General features: G+C 38.6%; 1 protein-coding gene across 8 annotated transcripts in view; it reads right to left on the reverse strand.

Annotated features, from left to right (window-relative positions):
* The window catches only part of GAB1 (GRB2 associated binding protein 1), a 103,739-nt gene that overhangs the window by 17,817 nt on the left and 68,353 nt on the right, over positions 1-17,569 (reverse strand). For 5 of the 8 annotated variants that reach the window (XM_068402834.1, XM_068402832.1, XM_068402831.1 and 2 more), the window contains exons 3-7: positions 13,843-14,056; positions 10,586-10,666; positions 6,071-6,675; positions 3,818-3,903; positions 3,307-3,610 (exon numbers count right to left, since the gene is read on the reverse strand). In XM_068402834.1, the coding sequence (XP_068258935.1) occupies positions 3,307-3,610; positions 3,818-3,903; positions 6,071-6,675; positions 10,586-10,666; positions 13,843-14,056 (1,290 nt within the window). The remainder of the gene's footprint in view (positions 1-3,306; positions 3,611-3,817; positions 3,904-6,070; positions 6,676-10,585; positions 10,667-13,842; positions 14,057-17,569) is intronic. The other 3 variants (XM_068402837.1, XM_068402833.1, XM_068402836.1) reach the window with 2 other exon arrangements.

A 17,569-nucleotide genomic window follows, 5' to 3' on the forward strand; every position in this document is an offset into this window, starting at 1 on the left:
GACAACAAAAAGCAGTGCATTCTTTCTTTACATGTTGGTTTCACTGCGTTATTTCTTTCTCAAATGCATTTTTAGCACTGAACGTAACAAACTTTACTGGCCCACACAGAAACGTTACTGAGCTAGAGCTCACGTGAAAGGGGATGGTGATGTTTCTCAGTAACAAGGATAGCTACCAAAAAGGAATTGTTACTTGGAGGCAGCGCAAACACTATTTTTGCAGCAGTCTGTAATCAATAAAAAAAGATACAGCAGTTTCTTCAGACAGAACATGAGATGGGCCCTCATAGAGCTGGAGGCCTTATCACCAACACACCTGATCTCTGCAGAAGATGATCTCTCTCATCTTTTAGAGAACCAGCAGTGTTCTTCAATAGAAATTCTTGAACCAATAGCATATTAAAAAAAATTTTTTTAAAGGAGCAATACCCAGAAGGTAACTATTTTACATACCATTTTCTCCCTTTCTATGTCTGCCTAAGTTTTACTGAACATACCAGCCAACATGGTACTTTCTACGCACTAATTTGTAGCAGACAACCACTGTAGTACATTCATATAAGCAGAAACAACCTGGTAAAAGAAGTTGCTACAAGAACTTTAAAGCTGGAAAAGCAACACAGTAGAATATAAAGCACACACTCATTTTAGCTAGGTAAGGGTCCACTACAACAAGAGTTTTATCCTATTTTAATTCAAAAGGAACTGCAGTTTTATTTTCCCAAAGGTACTTCTGGAAGGAGTTATTTGCATGGAGAACTCAACTACTGAAATGGGAATGTATTACCATCCTGATGTGTCACCATGTCTGCTCTTCACAACAAGAAAGACTCACAGTAGTACACTTCATAGCATTTGAGTGAGCCACTGTGTGCATATTACCAAGATAATACCCTCAGTGATTAATCAGAATCGGTACCATTCTTGGTAGCTCAAGATCTTCACAGTTTTTTTCAGCCCCTAAGCATTTACTATACAATATTTACTTTTGGGGACAGTTTTACTTTAAAATTACTTCATCGTCTAAATTATATTAAATAATCATATTATTTTAAAGTGATAACAGCTTCTAAAAGTCTACAGGCAAAAAATACAGCCAGTCACTCTACACTCTTTAAGAGGTATGTTAGTACATCTAAAAATCTTTTTCCTGATGTTAGCTAGGTCTTCCTAGTTGTAAAGCATTTGAGGACCAGAGCAAAGCAGGAGCCCTACATGCCACTTTTCAGAATGCAAAACACTAACTCAGTCTCAAGTAGAGAGATCCACACTAACTCAGTCTCAAGAAGAGAGATCCAAGAGCAGCGATGCTGGCCCAGCAGACATCTGTGCAACTGCTGTGCATTGCCAACAGCAGAAGTCAGAAGCTTTTCAACATAGAAGTGTACTGCTTTTGAAGGTCAAACATTTTATCAGTAAAATACACAAACTGGCCAGTCGGGGAAAATATTTTAAAGCAGTTCAGTGTTTATTTTGAGAATATTTTCCAGTATCAGCTTTCATCAGTCTGTTACTGTCCAGTATTTTTTAAGAACCAAACAAAACTACTGTCTGGTAACATGGAAACAATTAGACACAAGCAGAAAGCCAAGGTCTTGAAAAAGGCCATGCCTCATTTTCTGAAGATGGACAGCCAGAATGAGACGTGGTACTTCCCATTTCACACTGAGATCATCTATATCATAAAGATATTATCTACTTCATTTAATTACAGCCTGTTTTCACTTAGTTGTAAAAATACTAATTTAAAGGTTTAGTTAATGAATATTTTGGATCATCTGAGTATTTGCCATCAAGTTTTCCCCAAAATGAAGTCAGCCATTCTCAATGTAAATACTAATTTTTCAAGCACATAATTTTAAAAGCAGGACTTACTCAAATACAAAATAGTGCAGACATTTGACCTAATGTTCTTTAGTTCTCACTTCTACAAGAAAGTTAGCTATCTTGTCTGAAAAACTACGTAGTAGGGAAATAAGTTCCTTAAGCATTTATCTGTATTTCTGCTAGGCTGGTTGATAAAACATTTTAGATTAACTGGAAAGTCTAAGCTATTTATTAGTGATTCTCTATACAAGTGTCTCTTATAGACACATCACAACAGTATCTTCTTTGTTTCTTAAGAACACCGGTCACCCAAATAATCCTTATCTGAAGGAAAAGTAAACTCAGTATACACCAGATTCAAGAGATTCATTTTTTAGGATAGCTTTGAAGGGGTTCTCTAAATTTCTTTTTTTTTTCAATTTTGTCATTGACGTTGTTGCAGCTTCCTCAAACTCATAACAGTCACCATCTACACATTCAATAGTTCAAAATATTTCCACATAAAGCTAGATTTCCTCTTGCTTTATGACTTTGTTTAATCTACCACACTCTATAAAGGCAAGGAAATTTTCACCTACTATATTTTATACAATTTCAATATAAGCATTGCACCCAGCTCCTCTGATAAAGCAAACATATCTTAAGATTTGGCTTCAATTAGCAGTTCCCTCCTCCCATCTGGACACCAAGGAAAATATATATATGTTAACCTCACAGCCCACATGTTAAACATCTTCCCATGACCACCCCATGTAGCCACTAACACTTAAGCATTAAGCAGCTCCAACATCAAGTGATTTTCCTTGCTTTTACAGGCTGAAATGACGACTTAACATTACCTACTTAGTAGTAAACACTATTTCTTCACTCTAATTCTTCCTTCATTTGAACACATTTGTAAGAATTATTCTATGTAAGAATCTGTAAGACCATTGCATACTTTGAGTGGGACTAAAAAGCAGCACAATATACAAATCATTCCTGTTGCAACAATTAATTTCTTCTAACAATGTTTACATCAAAAGCAAATACCTAAAGTAGTTAAAGAAGTTATTTTTACCTTTTACTTCATACAATGAAAACATGTACTGATCCTGTACCAAGCACTGTTATGGCTTTAAATTTGTATTCTATCCAACACCTTGTGTGCGCTCTCTCCATCACAAGTCAGCTAGCTGTCTTCTATCTATAAAGACTAAAACTAATACTTCTGAGTGTTAGCAATTCTGTGTCATTTTTTCATTAGTAACGACAGCTATAAAATTTAAACCTATACTTGTATTTGGCATTGTGATTGTGATGTTTTAATATGGTTAAAAATAACCCTAGGATTCCTTTATGTTATGGCTATCTCATAGGATAAAAATTACTTTGTTAGAATTTCTAAAAACATGGTAACTTTTCACTAATCAAAAGTTGGGAGAGCTATGTTATTTTCTTATATAATAAAAATCAACTTTTATTGAACATTTTTCTCACCTTTTCTGTCTGGTTTGAGGTTCCGATCCACTGGCGGTGGCTCACATTCTGCAACAGGTACTGACCGTCTGGGAGGGGTCTTTGGACTGGACCTGAAACCCATGTGAGCAGGAGGAGGGACTTGCTTTCCAAATAACGGAAAATCAAACGTGCCTGGTGTCATTGGTACATAGTTTGTTTCCTGGATGGGTTCAGTGAAGCTGCTGGAATGCTGTCGTGGAGGAGAGTTGGGATTCATTGGGACATAATTTTCATCTAGTTCTTCACTTGAAACACTTCCCACTGTCAACATGCTTCTGTTTTTCTAGAATTAACATATATTTCCTTTAACAAAATAAGTTATGCAATCAGCTGTGAATCATATGAGTTTTTTTAACCTAATCTACTCAGATTAATATACTCTACTGAAACTGAAAAATCACAAACACTGTACAGCTTGCTTTTTCACATGGGAACAAAGAGCATTCAAGCACTGTCACTGTCGCCTCTCATCAGATCAAGTCATACTTACAAAGTGGTTATGGAAGCCCTCCAATGAATTAGATCTGTCATTCGGAAACGTTCGTGGAATATCATAACAGTCTTGAGAACTAATTTCTAAAGAAACAAGAAGAGAAAGTGGCTATTTATCATCCCTGTTCCTGTCCCTTGGCACCAGGCATCCAGAGTCTTGTTATTTACTGTCTGCTTCTGAGAGCATACAAACGCACCTCCTGAAGCCGTGGCCCACAGATTTTATCTATATACTTGAGAGGACTGTGTTCACAAACAAACTTAGCACTCATCAGTCACAACCTGAAGCTCTTATAGTGGCATTTTTCCATGACAAGAAAAGAAAAAGTAATTTTTCCTTTTTAAAGAAGCAGCAAAGTCTTACTTTCAAATAGGCAGGTGTAAGAATTTGGTCTAAGAGTAGGTTTTGAGATACTGGGCCCTTATAAAAAAACCTATTATAAAATAAACAGCAGATGTAATTTAGGGTCTGGAGAAAGGTTTTCTGGTTGAACGCCTTTCCCTTGGAAAGTGCTGATCCAACAGGATTCAATCTGTTGCAGGAACAGGTGAATCCCTGCTCTGAGCTCCCCAGTGCAGTCTCCAGGGGCTTTCAGATTGAAAAGAACTGCTACAGAACTGAAGAGCTCTCCATTTTCAGGGTCCGTGCTCTTGACAGCCTGCATTAAGAAGGTCCTCAGCTTTGTGTCTGCTTCTCTGGTGGACAAGGGCATTTGTGAGACATCTGGCTCCCAGGTCCTGCTCACCCATGCAGGTGACAGGCTGCCTTACCCTCCAACAGGCATGCCCCTCCTCCTGATGCCAAGACAGAAACTGGGCAAACTCTGGGTTTTATCCCCACCTTGCCCTGAAAAAAAAGCTCTGAAGTTTTTTTGAGATTTCTACCTCAGAGGAAAAATAAACACTTCTGCTATTAAGCGCCAAACTAAAACAGTATTTTCAGAAAGGCTGCTTTCCCTGAGGCTGACAATCTCAGCTTTAGTGTAGGAGTACTCACTTATAAACTTAGGAAAATTAGAGAAGATAAGTGAAGTGAAGCAAACGAGGGTCTATCAGGGTGTTACTTTGTCATTTTAAAACACTAACAACCACCAATATTATTACACTTAGCCTACAAAATGAATGACAAACAGGATAATACTATCTGAGTGCCTGTATGATCACATCCACTCTGTATATAGCCTCCTCTGAAAGCCCTGTCCCCTTCCTCATTTCAGCCTCCCATCCTGTACCTAGTACAATGCAAACCATTCTCCTTTAAAATCCCCTCTAACATTAGCATCGACTCTAACCAGTTTAAAACTTCACTTTAATAATAGCACTGTAATGCCCACCTGCCTCAGGAACCTGAAAAAAATGAAACTCAGCCCAAGAATGGTTAACACGACTAGAACGACTGCTCTCTGTAACAATAAGTAGCAGCTTCCCAATCTCTCCCTCTTGCTGCGTTTCTCAAGTTCAAATCTGAGAGAATAAAAACAGGAACAAAAAAACAGGCAGAAAAAAAAACCCAAGAAACATCAAATTTTTTAAGTAAAAGTAGGTCCACCAGATTTCCTAGGACCCAAAATAGACCTACCTGCTGAAGGAAAAACAGTAAAAAAAATGCACTAGCACATCTGGAATACCAACATTTAGGTGACTATAAGGAACAACTTCAATTTTACTTAACACCTGCAGTATGCATATCTATCACAAGGAGAGAAATAAAGGTCGGTGGCAATGATCACCAGATCAGGGTTGATCTCAAAGCTCTGGGTATACACCAAGTGCCACTGACGTTCATGAAACACTGTATGCTAATCTTACTTTGGTCGTTCTGGAAGTTCAATACTGGATAACTGCAGTATTGAACTCAGCTGTATGAGCTTATTAGCAATAAAAAAAAGATTTTTTTTTAGAAAACTGCTGTTTTCTAAAGACAAGTTACACCATAAATATGTCTAGGTCTTCAAACATTTTTAGCTAAGACTGAATTCCACTGTGCAATATACATCCCTTATTCATGTTTTGTGCTTTGCTGTTTTGATGGCTTCCTTTAATAATCTTCTCTTTTTCCTCTTTCTTACATATTTTAAGCATTGTGACCACAGACCACTTTGTGAAGGGCTACACACTTGTTTTCAGAGGCTAGAAATGCGCCTCATATCATTCAGCCCATTCATATTGTTCATATCATATCGTTCATTACAAGATCACATCATTTAACACAAAAAGTCTGGAAGGGCAGGATAGAATACGGAATACTGACCTTTACGAAAGATATTCAAATCTACAGTTGAAATGGTATTACTGCGGGAAGGTGGCATTCCTGCTGTAGGGATGCAATAGCTACTATCAGTGTCTGAAGCAGTGCGACTAATGCTACATGTTTCCACAGGAGATCGATCTGCAGCGTGGTGAGGTTTTGGTGGCCGAGGTGGAGGAATATCTGGAATAGCCTCCAGTTTTGAAGTCTGAGACAACGTTCCCTCTGGAAAAGTTCGTGGAATCTGATAAGTACCTCCAGGTGTGGGGGGAATGTCATAGCTAATGGAGACATGTCTCATCTGTGCGTCTAATGAAGATGTTGCTGATGGGGTATTGAAAACATGTTGCTCTCCTTCTGCATCAGTCCCAGATGGAGATGCTGCCTTCGGTAAAACATCTTGTGAGTAACTCCTGGGTAGGTTATAAAGGCTGCAGTCTGCCAGTGTCAGTCCAGTACGAGAAGGCGGAGAGTCGTAGACACCTTGCTGCTGAAAAAAGCCGTTCACAGCATGCTTGCTCGCTGACGGAGCAGGATTTTTGTGGGAGGGCACGTTATCATTGCAGTCTGTTTCAGAAGAGCTGGATTTTGTCGAGTCAGCATGAGATCTACATGTAAGATTGTAAGATTAAAATGTTGATGAACATACAAAGAAAAACAAACATTACAAATAATAAACACAACATTTAAAATGTAAACAACTAAAAAGTCTATCAGTCTCTTCCAATTTTTTTTTTAAATGAAATGCAGGAACTTAATTATTAAACAAACAGTAGTACTTAAGAAGGATCCTAAGTAACTACATACATACAAATCCATGCATGTGAAACAGATAACACAAGTGTGGAACTTTAGCAGCAGCTAAACAAGTTGATGTTTCATAAAGCAAGCGATTTCCACGATGCCAGTTTGGAGCAGAGTTTGTCTGGGAGCTGAAGGATTTTGTCTGGTGTGGGTTTTTTTGTGTGTGTTTTTTTTTTTTCAACCCATGCTGCAAACTAGCAGCACTTTAATGGCACAGTTAAAGGTAAAAATAATACACTCAATCCTTGGGTTTACAGTACTTGCTAGTTCTAATCAGTATGAAAAAAAACATTGTAGGAAAAAATACAACTGCCTGTAACACACTTAAGTGCATGCCTAAAGTTATCTACTGACCATATAAAACTGCTTCGAAATACATAAAGGAGAGAGAAATAACAGATAAGAACAGAAACAGGAGGAAGACAGCATTCTGTTTGGGGAAAAAAAACTGAAAACAGAGTATTTATGTGCAACAGAGTGCTTCTGTCTTGAATACAAGTTAATGCAGTGTTGTTAGATAGAACTGCACAGTGGTTTACCTTTGATTTCTTTGGAAAGTCCATCTTTTATGAGAATAGCAGTCATTAATACTGGTACTAACCAGTACCAGTAGGCTTATATGAAAAGTAAACACATTGCAATCTTTTTTTTTTTTCTTTTTGTAAACCTCCCCAGTTACCTTGCTCCAGGCAGAGAAATTCTGTTATCAGCCTGACTCCTTGCTTAAATGAAAGTCAAGACAGTGGCAAAACACTAACACAGGTGGAATTAATGCAGTCCATACACTTTTTGATCAATCATACCATGATATTTCCTATTTTCATTACCACAGTACCAGACCATTGTGTTAATTTATACATACGGATGTAAATATTTCAGCATGCGTATCAATGAATAGCTTCTATACCACTCTTACTAAACGCTATTAAGCAACTGGTCCATGCAGTTTACAAAACTTCTGAGGAAAAAATACATTAAAAAAATCAACAGCATGACTACCACAAGAAGCATTTTTTCCCATTATTTTAAGAGGCGCACGATCACAACCAGAATTTATTATGCAAATTTCAATTTGTCAATAACATTGCACAAAACTTTCTTTCTTAAGGGACAGCTGAATTTATCTCCCATGGTTCTGGTAACCTGAGGAGAAAGGAATCCAGTTTAGCTATTCATTTGGGTTTCCTCTGCAGTCATCGGAGAAATGGAGACTGTGCAAAACACAGTGTGTTCTTAGATATCCATCTAAACCCGATGAATCACTCCCAAAGTGCCTCTCTGCCAGCTATCAAGGGAACAGACGTGATTAGCTTAGACCGGACATCTGCAGTCAAGAAAAATGTCATTCACCTAACCAGCTGGTTTTTGTTCTGTTTAATAGCAGGGATACAATCTTCCATCAGTCTGAGCTGCTTATGAGAGGAGTTCTCCAGCTTTAATTATATCACCTTTTCCTATTAGCTGCTGCTTAGTTTTTTTGGTGTAGGGTTTTTTCATTAGAAAAAGTACACTAATTTTGTTCTGGTTACAATTTTAAACATAGTTTTAAGTTCTGTCTCACTGGTTGGAACTGGTTTCTAGGTGACTCTGAATTAACCTCCATTTAGTTTAAAAGACCAAAAAAAAAGAAAGAAGATAATGTTCTCATTAAGTACTTATCCTTGGCACAAGCAAGGAAGTGAAACTTCCTATATTCCTTATGATGCTGACCATCAGAAATGTATCTCGTTTGCTAACAGTTTACTTCCTTTGCCTCAGAGCTTCAAAAACTCACTAACAAACCACTGAAAGTTTAACACACTTGCAAAAAATAGAGCACATAGGACTGAAGGTACTACATGAGGTTAGAGAGTGCATAATAAATTGCGAACATACCATGTGACTAGTAACGTTCTGAGCTTAGTCCCTGCTGCAGTCCTTGCTCTTTACTCAACGGATTCACTCAGGAGTTCCTTGCTTTCTAGATGTAACTCTTTCAGTTCTGTGGTATTCATTCAGACCAAAGTCCCAGCAAAAGTCACATATGTTTTACATGAGCAAGTATGGCAAGGATTGTGATCTGTACTTTATATGCTATAAAAATAAAGTGGGCAGTCTAGAGAAGCTGGACACTGACAATCAATTGTAGAACCAAAATTATTAGTTCCAGTTCACTAGGATATACTTTAAAATGAAAAATTTTCCAAAACTACAGAAATAAAATATAAACACTACATTCATCTTACAAAAACTTGCAGGAGTATCTAATCAAAGCTCAAAATGCAACAACAGCACATGTACAATGCCAGTGCTTAAGGATTACCCATCACATGAAAGCAACAAATGCTAGCATTTTTAAATTTAGGAGTTTTTCTTGGTCTAAGTGAATGCTGCTTCTTTCCTGACCACAAGCACTTGTGAAAACAGAAGACTTTCAAAAACCATGACACATGAGGCAGCCAGGCCGGTCATTTGCTTAGCTGATGGCAACAACTTACATTTCTCATTATAAGAGGGCATTTCTGATCTACTTCACATTTTTAAAAGTAATCTGTTGGAATCAACTCTTTAGTCTCTTGAAATAGTTTTCAAAATATGAATGGGTTATAACCAATCTGATTTTGCAAGACCAAAAGTTTGAAGACAGCCTGAAACACTGGCCAAGAAAGCAGTTTAGGTCAGTATTAACCACTGATCATAAGAACACCATGTACAATTTTGAAAATATACAACGCGTAGTTGATTCATTTTACCTGAAGGAAATTTAGGTTAGGACTAGAGCTCAGGGACAGACTTTACTCCTGCTTTTTTTTTTTTTTTTTTTAAAAAAAAAAGGATTTCAGATGCAGGATGCTTGATAACTGCTGCACTTGAGAAAGTTACCTAAAAAATTTAATGTTCCCCACGCACTTCAGAACAGCTCAACAAAAAAATTCAACTGGCTTAAATATTCCATGAACAATTGGTTATTAAGATAAGTATTAATGTTTTTTTAGATCTCAGTTTAAAATAATGGCAAAGTTGGATATAACACAATGAAAACTCCTCACTCTACTTATAAGCAGGGGATGACTGCGACACGAATTCAGTGTTATGACATGTGGGCATCACATATCTGCAAATCATGCTAAGTGGCCAAACTATTCCTTACTCAATGCTAGGACTGGACACCTCTTGCCACATATCAAGAAGAGGTAACTGTAGAGCTTGCTGATCTACAAGGACTGGACATTAAGATGTGCAGAGAAGAGGTGGGGTATTGAGGCAGGGGAGCCCAATAAAAAGCCTGTCTCTACGTACTAAAAACTACTTGTTGATAGAGACCCAGGAAGAAAGTTTTAAGTGTTTTATTCTGAGGGGTAATCATCCCATTTTTGAATATGCTGTAATTGGTCTGGCTTGACCACTCATCCTTTCGAGGTGATTCTTTTCGCATCTGCAGGAATTGGTGTGACCAACTAAACAGAATACTATGAACAAAGTGGCAGCAAAACTGCTCTTGTGTGCCAGCAATCTGTGACAGAAACAGCAAGCATAGTAAAAATATGGATAGATAAATAAATAAAAACCCAGCTCTATTTCCAGAAAATGGAAGCCAAAGTTACATAGTTTTTCTGTTAAAACTCACAGAAGACCATGCAAGACGCATCTCAAACAAACAATATTTCCAGGCAAGTTAATGGCTCTGTGATTAATTTCTCACACATGTTCCAAGCATGGCTACTGTTCACTCACTGCAGTGGAATCTTTTTACTTTCAAAATCTTCTAATAGCAGGTATTCCTGCCCTTCTTCCGAGAGAAAGGGTGACCCTTGGCTGTTTCATAAACATAGGAAAGATGAGGAAGACAGTGTTTAGTATTTCAATATACCTCTCGAACGAGCCAGAACAATAAGGGGTTTGGAAACAGTCTTTGGCTACATTTTCTTATTTAGGATCCAAATACAAACCTTAAAATCTCACTAAATGCTACAGTCGAACAATGCTCTTTCTTAAGTCAACAGTGACCAGAGCATAGAACTATTTTAGACAAAAAACAGCATGATTATTACAGCTGCAAGTACTGCGTCCAAGATATTCTCACAACAGTACGTGGTGCATTGCATGACACCATAATGAAGCATTTCAAAATTATTTGTTAGTTCTGAAACACCACAATTGTTAAAAAATTCAAAGAGGCAGCTTGGATACTTCCTCTATGTTTCACAGTCACCCGCCTCACCCAGAACAGAACACCAAAGCCTTGAAATAAAATTCAGTGGTTCCCAGATTACCTATAAAGTAACATGCAAAATTAGAACAGAACACGTTCCCTCTGCGTATCAGCAACTTTAAAGTCCAAAGGAAAAAGACATAGAAATAAGCCATTCAGGTAACAATACCCGCCTCTTTAATTACATCTATTAAGTTTTGCAACTTTACACTAAGGAAAAAAGGTTGTATAAAATACACAGATAAACTGTTCCAAGTCTGGAAATTAATAGGAAAATGATGCAGCCATTTAATTTTTTCTTCACCTGTAAGGATGTGGATTGGGGTAGTACACAGAGTGCCCTCTAACTGATCATCTTAGTAACATGCTATGCAGATACACAAAGCTCTAATTCCACAGGAAAAGGTCTATATCCTCTACACTCTGGCCCAAATCCAACAGAATACCAACTGTACCAGACATGAAACATAAGCAGTTCCTTTTAGATGGAACTGAAACTCCAGCATAACTATTATTCTGAATTTTCATTATTACAGCCTTCTTAATAGAAGGACATAGCTGTTTAGTGAATTTAATTAAATATAATACACTAAGCCCATATAATTTCCAAGTAATCACAATGCCAATGTTTCACTGTCTTAAAATATTCCTAGAATATTTATTCCTAAAATAAATATTCATTTATTTAAACAAACTCTACACTCCCAAAGACTTTGTTCAGTTCTTTCTCGGTTCCCTCGGCATTTTATCTCCATTGGACCTTCTGCCTTCCCCAAATATCTTCTCTCCTGTGTCACCAGTGTCTTCCTCAAGAAATTCTGCAGGCTATTCATGGACTCTATACCTTGCCGTGTTTTGTGCCCCCTTTTCTGGTCTCCTCAGACTTTACTCCTTCTACTTAACCCCCACATCACATAACTATGGAAGTCAGGTCAGAAAGTAAATGACACATCCCAACCTTGACTTATTCCTAAAAACACCCTTCATGTGGTGATATTAGAAATCCACTCTGTGCCCATGCCTTGCATAAGCAAATGGGTACTCAGACACATTTCTTCATTTCAGCACCTTGGCTCATCAAAGTCAAGATCTCTCTGCCAAGCTGTTCTGGAAATGATACCAAACTTTCTGATAGCGTTTGGCAGGAACGGTGACATACTTCTCAGGCACCACGAGCTTCTAAACATCACTAAACATTGAAGCCTTTAATACTGAGAAAGCAGACACTGGGTTTCCCCTTCTCTTGCAGGAGGCCTTGAGGCATGCTGTGCTGCCTGTAACCTGCACATTCCATACTCTGGGGGAACTGTAGGCTTGTTAGTTTTATAAGAAAGACTGTAAAGGGTGGATACTTTTCTACCATCAGTAAATGGAGCAGGAAACTCCTCAGGCACAACAGAGCAAGATAAAAATGCCAAGGGAGCGGAGAGCACATGGCACAGGTAAAACTGGCAGACCATCAAGGTGTTGATGAAGAAGGCACCGCCACTAAAAGGTATGGCCCTAAGGGAGTATGTGAAATACTCGTGAAAACACTTTCAAAGGAAGTTTTCCTCAGCCTTCCATGCACTTGTCTGCAAAAGAATATGACGTTTTGTTTATTTTTTCTGGAAATACCCCAGCAGATTTTATTTTAAATTACTGCGGAAAAGAAGCTTGCCAGAGAGATTTATAAGGTTCTCCCACAGAATACTCAAGGTTGGAAGGGACCTCTGGAGATTATCTGGTCCAGCTCTTCCAATACTTCTAAGCAAAGCCAACCTCAAAGTCAGGTGAGGTTCCTGAGGAGCTTGTCCAGTCAAGTTCATTTGTGGTGTTTGTTTTTTTTTTAATCTCGGAGGATGGAGATTCCATGAAGTCCCTGGGCAGTCTGCTCCAGGGATGGCCACCATGATTCATTCTGAAAACGCATAGTGATATTTCCCAGGTAGCTACCATAAATATCATATCCTCCTATGCAGGAGATGCTGCACATCTGTTTAAGTTGGAAGTAGCAGTGGGAGAAATAAATATGCATTTAATTCAGTAGAAGTTCCCAATTCTTTCCTTAAAATTTCCTGTTGCAACTTCTCTGGAGAACTGACTGTGTGGGTAACTCTTTGTTCGGTAAGAAATAAGGCTTATTTGAGCTTGTTTTTAAATACTTATTATTTGGAAAAAGTTAAAATTCAGGATACAGAAACTGAGTGGTTTAAGTCTCCTGCATTCTTAGGTGTGATAAAATAACTATCTTTTGCTCTTGCTTGAGAGTCCGAACCATGTTAGTAATAGTCACCAAATACTATTCAAGGATTGCTGTATTCAGTGATGTGGTAATCTGGCAGATGACAATAAATATCAGCATGTTTTAAGGAATCCCTTCCACGAAAGCTTTAACTGGTAAAACTGGGGCACCAAATACCAGAAGAGAAAAAGGCTAAATTTCTCGAGCTTTTTCTAGTCCTAGACTGGACTAAACACACCAGATCAGGGCTAAAGAAAGCGTACTTGTCTGCTCTGTGCCATGCACCACTCCAAGCTACATCGAAATGCTTGGATCGCTGCATTTATCTGATACTTCATATTGGCAATTGCTGCCCACGCTTTTGAAGAATGTCATATGGGTCTAGCGCTGATCAAACAACTTACTATTGCTGCAAAAAGTTCAAGCATAGAAAGAAAAGAGGCAAAAGTTACATGCAGCTTGCCCCTGCAGATTATGTGCATCCAAATGCTTTTAGCACAAACATTCTTGGCCTATAATACAAACAAGTGTTATTAAGAAAAAAGTGTCACTTACCTCATAGGTTCAGGTTTTTTACTTTGACAGTTTATTAGCAGTAGGTAGTCTTGAGGATCTTCTTGACCAGAGGAAGACTCCAGTGGGGGGATGTTAATAAGCTGGTAAGGAGGAGGTAGGGAAGATTCTGCTTGCATGGAAGGTGGTGAAGTGTTGATGGGCAAGGGTAACTCAGCAGATGGTTGTAAAGAACTGACCGGCGGCTTCACAGCATCTGCAAACATAGAAGCAAAGCATTCTTTTTACACTGAAGAAACTACCAAAAAAAAAAATCTATTAACAGACGATGAGAAAAGTCAGGGGTTTTAATTCAAGATTGTAAAATCAGTGGACATAAGAACATCTGAATATTAACATTTGTTTCAGAGTATTTATATTTATATATAAATCTTGGTAATCTCTTTATATTTTTTCAAACTGTAGTCAATTTCTTAAGCATGCCTTGGAAACAGAGGTTATGCCTTATCTAACAACTTATTTAACCTGTTTTCTGGTCACAGAAAGAACAAAGATGCTGACAGCTGCAGTAAGACAGCTAAGAACACAGATCTGTTGTTTTAATGAAGAGCAGACAGAGGCCCATAGGCTATTACTTGAATATGATAACCTGAGCCAGCACTTGCACGTATTCATCCCTTTTCAACCAAAGTCACCTCAACATTTGAGATTCGTCACCAGACAAGAACTGGCCTCTCTCAATATCTGAAAAGCAATAGGAAAAACGCTGCTTTTGCGATGGAAGATCCCTTACGACTATAAAAATAATGCAGAGGTACAATAGGTACCATGTTCCACTAAGCCCCCTCATCACATACTCCATGTTTTTATTTTAGTGCAATAAATGAAGTAGTTGTGGTTTGCTGGGGCGGGGGGAGGTGGTGTGGGTTTTTTTTTAATAACCTTGTCTTCATAATTCTTATCCACTTCCTATTCATGTATATTCTAGAGCAACTTCTTTTTTCCTTCCAAATACACATATCCTGACTATTAAATTATGTGGGAGACTGGAAAATATTGACACTGTCAAACATTAAACAATCATTTAACTTTTTCATTGTTTTAATGATACATTGACTAAGAACAACATAATTAAGCAAATTGTTCCTCAATTATCAAGGCTCCCTTGTACTTGCAACTCATTGTACATTCTAATTTGCACATCCCAAGAATGGACGCTGATTATTAGCATTGTTTAAATGAACATATTATTATCCCATGCAGATTGCTCCTGTTGGGCTTACAGGCCAGCTACGCACTACAAAGTAACTTCATCCAGCTTCTGCTTCCCAGCACTATCCTGGGAAGAACCAGATGAGCAGACCAGAACATAGCTCTCCCGCTTCCAGTTCTGTGTATACTAGGTACAAGTGATTTAGACGTGGAAATAAGAACAGCAGCACTTGCTTTGAATTCCCATGGCACTTACACAGGCTCAGAAATTAAATCCCACCACACCCATGTGGGTGGAAGAAGTCTAGGTGTATGAAAATTCCTCAACTCAACCTACCTGAAAAGGTAGGATAATCTAAAAAAAAGTTTCTATAAAAGGTTGTGCCCAACCTATCCATCAAACTAGTTACCAGAACAAAGGCAAAACCAGACTGCACCCAGTGATCATAAACACAAAAAAAATAAAAAGGTTTCTTCACTACATGCTAAAACATTAAAATATGAACAATTTTCTATTATTTAGGAATTTCAAGAGCTTGAAGGAGCCTGTTTGAGGTACCTACTGATATTTCTTCATTCCCCTAATGTTGAGGTTCAATAGCAGGAACAGAGAGGTGCCTGAATGGACCTACCAGGCATGTATTTCTTGCTCCTGGAAAAGAAGTAGTGGGAGAAAGGACAAGTAGCTCTCTGTCCTGCACTCTCCAGAACTGAGGAATGCAAGTAAATTCATGAAGAAAGGTTGCCTGCCAGATACACTACCATTCTTTGGCCACACTTGCAGACAAGATCCTCAAGGGCTTCAGCATACCACAATCCCCACCCCTGTTCCTTGTCCCTGACTACCCACGACCTTCATGTCATTAGACCTGCTTGGTGCCAAGTTCACACAAGGGGAAAAAAGAAATCCAACAGGACGTCCCTGCAGCTTCCAGGGAAGATGGGTGTGTCAGTTAGACCACAGGTAGTCAGGAGAGCTCAACAGGTATATAGTAAGATGCGTGCCTACGTGAGGCTTGATGCATTTAAACAAATCATGCACTAGCATTCCCATGAAAAGTAATAAGACTCAAGGGTTACTTTCCAGGGAAAAATAAAATAAGAAGTTTGGAAGAGGACCAATGTATCCACCAAGTTTGGAGAAAGAAAGAGTTACTTTCTTGGGGGAGTAAGAAAAAGGTGTGTGCGGGAGAGAAAGAAAAAGAAGTTAAAGGCTGGCTATAACTTGTAATTGGTGAAAAGAGGCAAGGTGGTGAAGACCATAAGGCTAAACGTACTGCCTCAGATCTGTAGTCTCCAAAGCCCACGATGTCATCTCCGATGGTGGCCTGAGCACAAGCCGCAAGGTAAGCTTGCCATACTGCCCCCAGCTCTGGGGCTCTGCAGCTTCGGGGTACCCCAGCGCATAGGTTGCATCCACAGTCTATGCTGACCAGCCTCTGACAAACTTTTCTCTGAATTTGTCCTACCCCTTTTGAGTACATTTATATTTTTGAGCTCCACTACCATCCCATGGCAGTGAGCTCCACACCTGATTATGTGTGGCATGAAAAAACACTTCCTTTTATTTTAAACCTGCTGCCTGATAGTTTCACTGGATATCCTTTAGCTCTCATCTTCAGAGAAACCATGAACAGGATTCTTCAGAATCCCCATTCCCTACTTTACACAACTTTGGCACAGCTTTACTGAGTTGGCGCTGCTTAATTTTTCTTGGTACAGAAGCCATTTCATTGCAGATCTGGTTTCCCTTCACCCTCACCTTTCCCAGCTCTATTAATTCCTTCCTGAGAAGGGAAACTAACTATTGCATAAAATGCACAAAAGAAGTTTGGGACACACTTACTGATTTACAAAGATGTAACAGTAATTCATTCTGTTCCTATCCTAACCATTTGCCTTTTGACTGTTACTGAATGTTAGAGGTGACACTGTCCAACTGTCCAGAAGGTTCATGATCTCTTCTCTGAGCAATGATTTAGAGCCCATTAATGTTAAAGGATCGTTAGAAATACTTGCCTTGCGATGAGCTGCCTCATTTATTTTGACACAGATAGCACTTGACAAAACTCCCTCAGTCCTCCTACAGATCTGTTGTGGGGGTTTTTTGTGTGGTTCGGTTGGGTTTGGTTTTTTTTTTTTTTTTTTTTTTTTGCAGCAGATAGAGCACTAAACTATTAAAATACCAACTTTCTGTTCTGAAATTCATCCTCATACAGGCATTCTGTAGGTGTTAAATCACGTAGGCTAATGCCTCTTTTAAAGAGCAACTGAACTTAGTCTAAAGCACTTCACTGCTGAGCTACTTCTTATTTGCTTTAAGCATTCAAGCTATTTCAAATTTGACTACGAAGAAAACAGTCATGTTAACGACTTTCATCGCTGAGCAAATAAATGCTGTTTGCCTATCTGTACCCCCTCAAATATTCTCTTTAGCCACGTATTTCAGAAGCTGATACGAAGGCAAGAGTTTCTCCCAGCAGCCTATTAGGATTTCAAAGAGTACAATCATCAACTTGCTCCACTTTGGACTAGCAGATTTTTAGGGAAGGGGTCA

Source organism: Nyctibius grandis, chromosome 6 (genome assembly GCF_013368605.1).
Source record: "Nyctibius grandis isolate bNycGra1 chromosome 6, bNycGra1.pri, whole genome shotgun sequence".
NCBI classification, from domain to species: Eukaryota; Metazoa; Chordata; class Aves; order Nyctibiiformes; family Nyctibiidae; genus Nyctibius; species Nyctibius grandis.